Genomic DNA, 13516 nt, shown 5'->3' with positions numbered 1-13516 from the left:
CATAATTAACCATATTTATCACACGAATTCAATTATTTTTTAAAGTAATAAAATTCAATTATTTTCAAAAATTTTAATAAAATCCATTTAATTATTTTCAAAAGTAATAAAATTCTTTTTAGGACAATTTAATTATTTTCAATAAAATTTTAATCAAATTCCTCGCAGAAATTCTTAAAAATATTATTAAAATTGGTCCAAAGAATTTAATTATTTAAAAATTTGTTGATAAAATTTTCAATAGGAATTGAATTCCAAGAAACATTCAATTATTCAATAAATTATTTACTTTTGCATTTAAATAATTGAATTCTGGTAGAATTTTCTCATAAACATTGATTTAAAAATAGATTTCAGTTAAAATCTTAGATTATAATAATTGAATTCTTTCCAAGAATTTCATTAAAATTTTAAAAATAATTGAATTTTATTGAGACATTTTTTAAAATTGTCTTAAAAATAATTGAATTTCTACCCAAAAAAGTTTTATCAAAATTTTTTAAAATGTTTAGAATTTCTGCAAAAATTCTAATATTTTTGAAAATAATTGAATTCTTGCGAAGAATTTTTATTAAGACTTTTGAAAATAATTGAATCTCTGCAAACATTTTTATTATTTTACGAAAATATTTAAGTTCTTGAGAAAAATTTCATTAAAATTTCTGAAAGTAATTGAAGATCTGCTAAGAATTTTGTTATTTTCAATTTATGCCAAGAATTTTATTAAAATTTCTAAAAATAATTGAATTCCTGTTCATTTCTTACAAGAATTAAATTATTTTTAAAAATTTGAATAAAATTCTTCGCAAGGATTCAATTATTTGCATAAATAATAAAATTCAATGCAGAATTTAAATTATTTTTAATACAATTTTAATCGAATTTCTCGAAAAATGTAATTTATTATTCTTAAAAATTTTATTAAAATTCGTCCAAAGAATTTAATGATTTAATAAATTTGTTGATAACAATTTTTTATGTACATTAAATTTTAAGAAACGTTCAATTATTTAATAAATTATTTATTTGCTTTTTATTTGTATTTAAATAATTGAATTCTAGTAGAATTTTCAAATAAAAATTGATTGTCATTTCATAAAAATGAATTTCAGTTAAAATTTTAGATAATACAATTGAATATTAAAAGCAATACAGCGTGAATTTTAAAGAATAATTGTATTTTGTAATTAATTTTTTTTGAAAAAGTTTAATTGATAATGATTTCAATTATAATAAATTATTTTTATTAATAATTATTATTTAATTATTATAAATCATGAAGAAATCGATGACTTTGATTCGAAGACTCGGAGTTATCGATTTCTTTATGTTTTATAGTTGTGAAAAATTAAATTTCTAATTTTGAAGTAAAATATTCTCTTATTTGATTCGGATTGATTCCATTTTTGTCAGTTGGTCCGTAATTTTTAATTTTTGGTCCGTAAAGTCCGTATTTTTAAATACTTTAACTGCTTCGAGCCCTATTATATATCATTAAACGTAGAATTAAATAATCTTTCGAAAAGGTATATTTGTTAATTTTCTGACAATTGTATTTACAAGAAAATCGTGATTTAAAGATTAGTATATTTTTGTGCTTTGCGCGTGCAGCCGTCAAATTTTAAATTAAAATTAAGAAAAGACAAGATGTTTTTTAAAATTTGTAAAAAAGTCTTTGTTTAAATTAATTTTATTTACTCTTTTACAGGTGTGGAATTTAGAAAAATGAATCAACATCCTGGAGACCAGCATGAGAAAATTAAAATTAGATTTTCGTCAGTTAGAAAGAGACAGAGAAGAATACAGAGAGCGAGATAGAGCAAGGGAAAGAGCAAGAGAGCAGGAAAGAGTTGAAGAAGAAAGAGCTAGGGAAAGAGAAAGAGAAAGGGAAAAGAAAATGAGAAAATATTAAATCAAGCACCGAAAATTTCCTGAAAGTTGAAATTAACTTGACTGCAAAAATGAGTTATTTGTCCCAACGCTCATGAAACTTGAAAAAAATTCATTTAAAAATTTTAAACAAGTTAATTTCAATTTTCAGGAAATTTCTAATGCTGCCTTTATATATTAACACATTCTATAAACCTGGAAAAATTACCTTAACATCTCAGCTTTCAATTAAAAAAATACATCCTAATGTCGCTCATACTTTTTTTAAAACAATTTTTTTGGAGAAATGTAAGGTGAGCCATTACGCCCATTTTGTACCACGAAATGAAAGTTTAAGAAATATGTAATATCAACTTTCATCATAGTTTGTTTCAATTTCTGTTTAAAATTACTTTTCAGTTACAAATTCAGCGAAGAGAATAAATTATTTTTTATTTACATAAACTATTGTGTCATGCTTAATTATAGCAAAATTATAAATTAAAATTTGTTTCTTGTTCTGTTCTCAAACAATATTTTTATGTATTACTGTTTATATTTTCAAAATTTGTAATAAAATTACACGAAAAAATTCAATTATTTTCTAAAATTTTAATAAATCCTTCGAAAAAATTCAATTATTCTTAAAAATAGTAAAATTCTTTGCATAAATTCAATTAATTTTATAAATACTAAAATTCTTTGATGAATTCAATTATTTTCTAAATAATTTTAATTTGATTGCTCGAATGAATTCAAATATTTAAAAATATTTCCATAAATTTGAATTATTTCCTAAACTTTTAATAAATTCTTCGAAACAATTCAACTATTTTTATAAATACTAAAACTCTTTGTAGAAATAAAATTATTTTTAATTAAAATATAAATAAAATTAAACGAAAGTATTGAATTATTTTCAAAAATTTTCATAAAATTCAATTTCAACAAGAATTTAAAATTTTCAAAAAATAATTCAATTATTCTCAAAATATTTTAAAAACTCTATATGAAGATTAAATTACTTACAATACAATTTTAAAATATATTCGTAAAAAAATAAAATAATTCAATTATTTTGCATCTACTTAATTTTTATAAAATTCCATTATCAGGGTTGCCATGCAACCTGGTAACCTGGAAATGTCAGGGAATTTTATAAATCTTAAAAAAACCTGAAAAAGTCAGGGAATTTTGATCGAAATCCATGAAAATTGTTGTATTCTAAAGTTTTTGTGTTTATTCTTAATATTTAATTAAAGCAATTACAAATGATTGCAGAAATTCAATTGTTTTCAAAAATTATATAGAAATACTTAGAACAATTTTAATTATTTTAAAAATTTTCCTCCATTAAATGATTTTTAATATGTACTACTTTAATAAAAATTCCTAAAAGAATTCAATTAGTTAAATAAAAAATTTAATAAAATTCTACGCAAACATTTCATTATTTTCATAAATAATAAAAATTTTACATTCAATTATTTAAAAATTATTTTTATAAATAATAACCTTTTTTTGCAGGCATTCAATTATTTTCACAAATTATAAAAATCATAGATCAGACAAAGGCATATTAGACTATTCTTGAAATTATAATTTTGTTGATTAAACTGTAGCTGCCATTGAAAGCTCAAACATGGCGTTAAATGAACGTTTGCATATCAAAAATCTTTAATCTTAAACTTTATACATTTCAAAGATCAATGTGAATCATTTCAACTTTAAAAAAATTGGACAAGTGCGAGTTGTACTAGCACTGCAATGGCGGGTTCCGCACACAAATATTAAAACAATACTTGCAACATTGATCGGTAATTGGTAGAATTAAAATAAACAATTATAAAAATATATTAAAATCATTTGATAAAAAAAAAACTAAAAAAATTAAAGTATTGTATATATCTAATATTGTAATCAATAATAAGCAGAGGAACAAAATTTTCAAAATTTATTATAGTTCCTCTGCTTATTATTGTTTACAATATTAGATATACAATACTTTAATTTTTTTTAGTTATTTTTTTTTATCAAATGACTTTAATATATTTTTATAATTGTTTATTTTAATTCTACCAATTACCGATCAATGTTGCAAGTATTGTTTTAATATTTGTGTGCGGAACCCGCCATTGCAGTGCGAGTACAACTCGCACTTGTCCAATTTTATTTTATTTTTAGTTAAGAAATTAAAGTCAGAAAACATTCTCTCATTTATTCTCTTCAAATTTCACTCTCTTTCTTAAAATATTTAATGCCACGTGTTTAAACTAAAAAAAATTAAAACAAATTTTTTTTTTTGAAAAAAAAATTTAAAAAAAATTTTTTTTGATTTTTTTTCAAAAAGTTTCTTAAATAAATTTTTTGTCGTCAGACTATAATAATACACTAGGATACCAATTTTCAGCTCATTAGGTCAAATAATGTAAAAGTTAGGAAAAAAAATTTTTTTTTTTTAAATTTTTTAGTTTTTCCTTGACAACGCTATGGCCATCATTACATATCAAGTTCTCTTTATTTTTCCTGTAATATTCGAGTAAAAATACACCAGCATGCAAAATTTCAGCTCTCCATGTCGAATAGTTTAGAAGTTAAGGGGGGGGAATGGTCACTTTTTATGCATTTTTGGCCAAAAATCTTGTTATTTCCTTGACAACGCTATGCCCATCACGTCCAATCACATTCGCTATATTTTTCCTGTAATCTACGAGTGAAAATACATATCTGGACCAAATTTGAGCTCTTTAGGTCAAATAGTTTAGCCGCTAGGGGGGGGACACGATTTGGCTACGGACAACAGAGTCTCACCAATAGGGTTCCGCCGATACACCGTAGGTGTACGGAACCCTAAAAACGAATTTTTTTATAGCAAACTTCCATTTTCTTTACTTTTGAATTTTCAATATTATTTCTTTTCATACATTTGTATGATATAATGTATTGTATGTACAACCTTTAACTTTAACATTAAAATGTAGTCAATTATTAGATTTATATTTTTAATTAAAGAGATAAAAATTTAAAGTTAATGAACATAAAGTTCCTTTTATTGCTTGCTATAATAATTTTGAAAATATAATAATTAGTTATTTGAAATCTAAGTTTTTGATTTCGGAAGTAATGTTTATCTCAGCGGATCATGTTGACATGAAGATGATTCGTTATGACTTACATATTTCAATTTTTTTTTAAATTTCTAACAACTACGAATATACTAACATTTAATCAAAAGCATTTATCGTTTGTCTATTGAATTAAACGAAAAAAACAAACAATTATAGGTTCCTTACATTATTCTAGTACACTGCAAAAACTAGTGTCCTATTCGATATCTTAAAATAAGATGCTTTCGAAAGCATCTTACTGATTTTCAAGATGCTTTATACTTCTTAGATAATTTTTTCTATCTCAAAAAAGTAAGACACTTCTGTAAGTTTTTTAAAGTGTCCCAAATTAAGATGTTTTGGCGCAATAAGATGTTCAGCAATAAAGTTACTTATGTATCGTAAGATGCGAAAAATAATTTAAGTTACTAAAAACTAAGATGCATGAAATGTTTTACATATAAGCCCATAGTTAACCTCCAAAATTTGTTTCTAAAAAATATGCTAAAAATATGTACGAAGATACTTTTAACATCTTAAGTTAAGACACCTTAAGTAACTGAAAAGTGACTACCAAAACATCTTAGAAATGACTACGAAAACATCTTAAATTAAGACACTTCCTTTTGCAGTGTACCAATTCTTAATTCGCACTATTAATCAAAAGTTGTCTTGTTTTATGTTTAATTTATGTCAATATAACTTTTTTTTAATTATAAATAATGATTTGATTTAAACAAAACTTAATTTGTAATTTTAAAATGCCATACATTTTAAATAACAATAGGCTGATTTTAAAACAAAACAATTTTTGTTTAACTTAGATCGTTGTTTTTCGATGGTACAGTTGTAATTTTTTTTTAAATTGTTAAATTAAAGAGGCGAAAGAAAGATGATTCCATAAGATACTTTGAAACTTTGCCGATTGCGAAAAATTCTTCTTTTGTAGACTAGTTAAACAATAGCTGAAAACAATACTTAAAAATAGCTTTTGGTTATAATAGGGAGTTTTCATCAAAAAATTTTTTTATTTAAATCGATAGATTAGGTCTGATTTATATAACAAATTTTTTTTCTAATAATTTTTTAATGAAAAATAAGCGTATAAATAAATAAAAACAGTTTGCATAATTTAAAAATAATAACGAAAACGGTCCGGAAATAACCGAGTTCTACCGAAGGGACTGTGACGTCAGAGGTGCTTATAGTTGTCTATGTTGCCATGAATTCTTCATGTAAAACATTAATTTTTTCTCAATATTTTTATACTATGAAGAAAAACAAAAGATATAAGACGTGTTTTATGCCAGAATTTATCAGCCAACAATCAAGACACAAGAAAAATTATTTTGTTCTGTACTACAAAAAAATATCAAGAGACAAGGTGCTGTCGTTGTAAACCAAATTTTTCTGCTGTCAAGATCATTTTAATTTATATAATTACATTGCAAGAATTTTAAATTATACTAGTTATAAATTATATTTTGAGATATGCAAGAGTAAATAAAAATTTCTAATATTATTGTATATAATGTAAAATTGAGTAGTCAACATAACCTAAAAATAAAATAATAAATCGATATTTTAGGCAAATTCGATGGATCTGCTTTTTCAAATCCCGGGTCTAATGTACAAAGCATTTTTTGATAAAAAAATAAATCGATACCTCAGTGTGATACAGTCCTATCTTCTGGTAATACTTAAAACTGTCCCATCTCGAGGTAACGTTTTCTACCGTGCTATCTCGAAATTTGACAGATTGTGGTGTCAATAAAAAAAATAAATTACGGTAATAAAAATAATTATTACATTCAAAACAATTATTTTTTCATATTTTAAGAGAGACTTTTTATTATAATATATAAAAATTTAGTGTGAATTAATTAAATTTAACCACTTAAATGCATTTATAGAAAACAGCTAATACATTAAGCCTACTTTTTGACAGCACGATACAAAGCATCACCAGAAGATAGGATTGTTCCAAATATTACCAGAAGATAGAACTGTATCATACTGAAGTATCGAAATCATTTATTTTCACTTTAAATAGAATAAAATAATTTTAAAACAATCGTAAACAAAGATCATGCATGGATCATGCAGCAGAAGACGCGAGAATAAGCACCCGTGACGTCACGTTTCAGTAACCAATAAAAATTGTTTTCTTTCAGCATGGATATTTTCAAAAATTTTACAATTTCTATTAAATTTTTTAATGTGTAAACTTAAAAAAAATTAAAAACTTTTAACGGTAATATATTTTAAAATATCTATATTTACTATTTTAAAAAAAAAACTTGAAATTTTTTTGATGCAAACTCCCTATTATATGTTTATACCAAATTTTCAATTTAACGATCCAAACCACTTGTTCTGGCTTGAAGTTTGTTCTGATAAAAGTTTTTTTTTAGAAATCAACCCTTTTTGAATTACTCTTATATGATGTATTCAAATATATGTCAGTCACATTACAATTGTTCTTCATGATTATGTTTCAGGACTTTTTTTATAATATTCGAGCTATTTTATACCATATAACGAAAGAGTAATCTGGATATTATAACCTGAAAAGTGAATTTTAACGTCTAAAAGTTTAACTTAGTTATATTAGTCATAATCTTTAGAAGTGACTTAAAAAAACAAAATGATGAAATTAATGTTCTGATAATCAGCATGATTTTCTCTTTAAATTCAGGAAAATTTATGACTTGAAATTAATCAAGGACTAAAAATAAGTTTTCTTTTACTCTGATATTGTAATTTAAATAAATTAACTGAAATTACCTAAAAGACACTTTCACAGTATAGCTATTGCAATATGATATATATATATATATATATGTGTGAAGATAAATGCTTGAATTTGTTTTGTTCCTTTTAAAATTTTGAGGTTATAATAAAGCTCGAATATACAGTAATAGAATAAAATTTTTTATAGAAAAGTTATGACAGAATCATTTTGAGTAATTATCAGAGCTTTCAAAATCAGAAATATCAAAAAATTTAATAGTTTAAATAATTATTTAGTAATAATAAGTTTCTTAAGTACTAAAGAAAAACCGTAATGACACTTATTATATTCAATAATAGTATATTTGAAATTTACTAGCATAATAATAAGTCAATTTATGTGTTTATAACTATTGAAACCTAAAATTAACAAGGTTAGTTTAAAATCATTACTATATAATCATTACTATCAAAGATAATTAATTTCAGATGATTTTCAAAACATATTCTAATTTCTCATTATTGCGTTTAATAACTACGGCAAGTGTACAGTTACTGCGAGTGTATCAATTGCTAAGACTTTAAGAAAAAAAAAATTTTATTTTAATAATTAAGATATATATATATATATATATATATATATATTTCTGAATATTTGAAAATGTTTAAAAAAGTATTTATTTTTTTACTTCCTATAAGTTGACTATAAGACCCTTATAGTTGACTATAAGATGTTTATTTAAAGTACTGTAAATTTAATTATTCAAGCTTATATGATTGTTTGTCTTAATAGTTGTAATTTTGATGTGCGTCTATTACTGCACTATAAATTAATAATTTTAACTATTATTTAGCTAATACAATATCGCTGCAAAATTTTAGTTACTATTTCCATTTAGTTAGTTGCTTTAGTCATTTAGTTAGTAACGTAACTAATTAAATAGCTGCATAAAACTATAAAAAGTACAATTCATTAGTAGAATTTTAAGTTCACTAATAAGGTTATAATCCCAACCAATAAATTAGCAGCAACATATTTCACCAACTACAAATATTTTAGAAATAGTCAACTCAACTATTCTGTATCTTAATATACACACAGCATAGTCTATAATATACACTCTACACGTTGCAATAATTTACATACAGCAATTCATTCGAATGCACAGTATTAGATGCTATTGGTATTCTTTTTATATCGTTGGTTTAAAAAAATTCTCGTTTTTTTATTTAGGATTCTAATTAACGTAAATTACTAGTTTAATAAGATAGGAGTTTAATTACTTACTATTTTACTTACTATTGTATTTGTGATACTTATCGATGATAAATGAGTAATAATATCTCTTCTAATTAATTTTGTTGTCCAATCAACAGAGAACTTGCAAGAAAAATATTGCTTTAATATTTCCCTTTTTTTAATAATTTCTTTTTTTTAAAGAAGAAGTTTTCGCAACCGACATCACCTTTTGTCTAAGGTGAAACTTAGAATTACCAAACATTTCTTTATACCAGCTGTGTCCTTGAAATCAACCTTGCTAATTAAGCATGGTGGATCATATGACTATCATACAGCGCTTATCTCAATTACTGATGTATGCCAGGACAACCAGGAAAACATTTTTTTTTAATTAAGATAATTTCCTTTTTTTTAAATATAATGATAAAAGAAAGCCTAACGATAAAATTAAAACAATTTAAGTAGTTATTTAAAGAAAATATAACTTTTTTTTTCTTTAATAATGTTTTTAATAAATAGTTGTTGATTTATTATAAGGGACCATCACTAGAACGAAACAAAATTTGAATTTAATTTTCTTTTGGTTTTGTTTAATCATATGAAATCCAAATTTAAATCATTTATGAATTTTGTATTTAAGACGGTAACAAAACTATCACATTCAATTTCGTTTCTAAAATAAACTTAAAATTTAAATAAACTTTCGGTTCTAATAAATCAAAAGATAAATGACTAAACATATTACATTTACATTAAACTTACAAAACTGTTATTACTTTGAAAAAATTAAAAAACATTAAATGTCAAATGCTTAATCAATTCAATTTTTTTTAGAATAAAGTTTTCTTTAAATTAAACATGATTTGAGAGTTGGACAAACGAATTTAGTTGTTGGACAAACGACAACAATTAATAAAAAATCACATTAATCATCCTTTCTTAAAAACGATCCTTTCTTAAAAACGATCCTTTCTTAAAAACGAGGTGCGTAAGATCGACTAACTTCAAGTGTAGAACTTTTTCTTGATTGGCTATTTTTTCAAAATCCTTTATTCCTTTATTTTGATTGGATAAAATTCAAAATCCTTTATTTTGATTGGATATAATCGAGACGACATTACTTACTGATGTCAAAGCAGCTAACTTCAAGTGTAGAACTTTCTTCTCATTGGCTGATTTTTGGCTGATTTTATAATGAGTGTTCCTCATTGGCTGAATTTTATAATGATGGTGACCTCACACTTTTAAATTTTCATTTTTATCTTTTTTAAAATTAAAATTAAAATAAATTAATTAAAATTTATTTATTAACTAAAAGTTAACCAAAAGTAGTTTAAGATAAAAATAATTTTTATTTATGATTTGGTTTGTAATAAATGAAAAGTTTTTTAATAATAAAATATATTTAATTTTATGATTCATTTTAGACGCTTCAAAATTGTTGCGCGCGCATCTTTTTTTCCAAACAATTGTTTGTTTGCTACGTAACCTCACCTCAGTGTGAAACGCATAGTTTTTTTTTGGTTGGTATGAAAAATTACAAAATATTACAAGTGTCAGCAACTGTCAGCCATTTGCAAAGTGTGACAAGTGTATCGTTTCGATAAGAAGTATTGGCTGTTATTTGCTGAGTGATCTTTTTCTAAAAGTGTTGATTGTGAATTTTGTGGTTTTGTTTTTTTGTACATTTGAAAAAAGTTGCAATTTTTTTGTACATTTGAAAAAAGTTAAAGTACATTGCATACGTTACGTACGTAAGTATTAAAATTAAAATACATGTAAATACAAATTAAATTTTTTGTTAATATTATTTGTATATATATTTATTAGGAAGAGTTTGTAAATATAATGTGTGAATTATTTGATTTATTAATTTAAAGGATTTAATTAATTTTATTAATTAAAGTTAAAGGTTAAAGTTAAATACATTAATTTAATTAAAGTTAAAGTTTTAAAGTTAAAGTTTAAAGGATACATTAAATTAATTAAAGTTAAAGTTTAAAGGAATAAAGGACATTTGCCTGTTATTTTGATTTCAAAATGTAGAATATTGATTTTTTAAATTCTGATGTTTGTACATAATTATATTATAGTGGTAATAATTATTATTTAATATTGATTAATATTTGTTTTTTTAAATCTTAATTATTGATTTTTTAACATTTTGTTTTTTAACATTTTGGTAGTTAGTTATTATTTTGGAAAAAACTTTATGAATATTAAAGATGTACTAAAAATAACATGTGATTACGAGATACCAGATACTTGATAAACAGAGATTTAGTCAAGAGGTACTAGATTAACAGATACATAACAGAAAAATTTACCAAAAATATACTTATATTTAATAATATTAATAGATGAAGATACATTCTTTACATTCTTAATAATCTTTAATAAGAAAGAATAAAATAAAAATTCCAGTTACTGTTAAATGTGACAATAGTAACATTATTTACATGTGTTCTGAATTAATTAATTTTATGTAAAACTATTTTTTAGAAGCGATATCTTTTCAATAAATTGAAAGAAATCATGTCGAACAAAGAAGGAACTGTTAATTTAAGTGTTACAGATTTTAATATTATACTTACTGAAGGAGGAATGTTAAATGATACTCATATTGATGAATTCGAAAAATTATTGAGAAGGGAATCAAATTCTGCTTTTAGCATGCAAAGCACTTTGTATTTTTATATGCTTGAATTTATTAGTCCGATTGAAAAAGGTAAAAAGCATATTCAAATACTTTTTAGTGGACCTATCAAGAAAGGTCATTGGATTTGCACTTATTATGATGGAATGAGACTTTATATTTATGATAGTCTTAATGAAGGATGTTTAAATGAAGATCAAAGGAAATATTTAAGTAGATTATATCCTTTTAAACCTCCAGTAGTTTTCACAACTGTTGATCAACAACCAAACAATAATCTTGCTTGTGGAATATATGCAATAGCATTCGCAACATCGATATTTTTTAATATTATGCCCCACTCTGTCAATTACTATTATTATAACATGAGAAATCATTTAATGTTAATGTTCAAAAACAATCGTTTAAGTAAATTTCCGTCAGTAAGGTCGACTAATATTAGAACTATGACTGTTGAATGTAATTGGGAGTGTCTTCTTAGGAATCGAGCTAGAGAAAAAAGTTTCCAAAATGAAGAAAATAAAATTGTTGACAATAATTTATCATCGTTGAATTCAACCAGCAATGTTTGTAAAAAAAATTTTGTTGATAGTTGTTTAGAAGATTTGCCTTTAATTCCAGCAAATGATGTTAATAATATTTCTATTGATTCAAGCAATGGAATGAAAGATACAAGATTAATAATAACTGAGAAGCAAGGAGAAAAAAGAGCTATGGTTCATTTTCCTGAAGAAGAGGAAAAATATAAAATCATAAAACGTCAAAAAAAGCTGCTTATCAAAAAAAATATCGACAAAAAAAGCGAGAAAATAATAAAATTGTTCGCTCTGAATCATTGGATTCTAATGAATTCATTAGTGCAGAGCAAACTTTAAATACGAGGCCCCAAAGCACATCTACAGCTTTATCATCAGCAGAAGAAAATATTTCTACTTCTAAAGTTAAAACGTCAGTTCGTGACAGAAATGTTGCTTACAAGCGCACCTCTCGACAAAATAAACATACTTCTGTTCAAAAACAAAATCAGTCTGATATTATTTCAAAGTCACATATAGAGATGGGTTATTGTAATGAAATGAACATTACACGTGATCATTCTTATGTAAAACTTTGTGAACATAAAGTTAACAGTGAATTATTTATAAAATCAAAAACTAATGATAATTGTAATGATTCAAGAAATGTTACAAAATATACTAATTTAAAAAATGAAAATCAAGTAAAAAAAAGATCAATAATACGTTCTTTAGAGGAAGAAGAACAACATCAAGTCATGAAACGTCAAAAGAAAGCTGCTTATCAAAGAAAGTTTCGACAAAAAAAACAAGAGAATAATAGAATTCTTAAACCACAATCACTTCAAACAAAGGACAGTATTATTACAGTGTCAAAATCAAATATAAATTCAGAAAAATCCTCTACAACTGTTACTACATCTTTGGCAAAAGATAATGTAACTGTTACAGCAAATTTAGCAAATACTAATATTTCCGGTCGTCAAAAAAATGTAGCTTATCAAAAAACTTATAGCCAAAAAAAAACGGGATTTTGCACAGAATCAAAATTTCTCTGACAGTATTTCAGTCTCGCATATAGAAGAACATTTTGCTGGTGCGATGAACATTTCATGTGAGCATTGTAATGCTAAACATTTCCAAGCAGAAAGAGTATCTAATAAAAAAAATTCATTTCATGATTGTTGTAAACATGGCGAAGTCATTCTTGAAGATCTACCTGCTCCTCCACTCATATTACAAAATTTATTTGATGGCACCCACGAATTATCTGGGCATTTTCTTTATAATATACGACCTTACAATAATTCATTTGGTTTTGCTTCTTTCAACGCTAACTTAGTTAATTTTAACAATAGACGACCAGGACCATATTGTTTCAAAATACATGGTCAGG

The 13516-nt window shown here is 24.1% G+C and overlaps 2 protein-coding genes across 4 annotated transcripts in view; both read left to right on the top strand.

Annotated features, from left to right (window-relative positions):
* The window catches only part of LOC122505844 (antigen LPMC-61-like), a 30536-nt gene extending 28136 nt beyond the window's left edge, over positions 1 to 2400 (top strand). Inside the window, exon 4 of the mRNA XM_043617698.1 lies at positions 1709 to 2400. Coding sequence (XP_043473633.1) covers positions 1709 to 1729 — 21 coding nt within the window. The 3' untranslated portion in view covers positions 1730 to 2400. The remainder of the gene's footprint in view (positions 1 to 1708) is intronic.
* Positions 1 to 13516, top strand: part of LOC122505843 (5-hydroxytryptamine receptor 2A-like) — an 837584-nt gene that overhangs the window by 82242 nt on the left and 741826 nt on the right. The gene's annotated exons all lie outside the window — the stretch shown is intronic.

Source organism: Leptopilina heterotoma, unplaced genomic scaffold (assembly GCF_015476425.1).
Source record: "Leptopilina heterotoma isolate Lh14 unplaced genomic scaffold, ASM1547642v1 Lhet_377, whole genome shotgun sequence".
Taxonomy (NCBI): domain Eukaryota; kingdom Metazoa; phylum Arthropoda; class Insecta; order Hymenoptera; family Figitidae; genus Leptopilina; species Leptopilina heterotoma.
The sequence above is the reverse complement of the archived record's forward strand: the minus strand, read 5'-3'. Positions and strand labels throughout refer to the sequence as shown.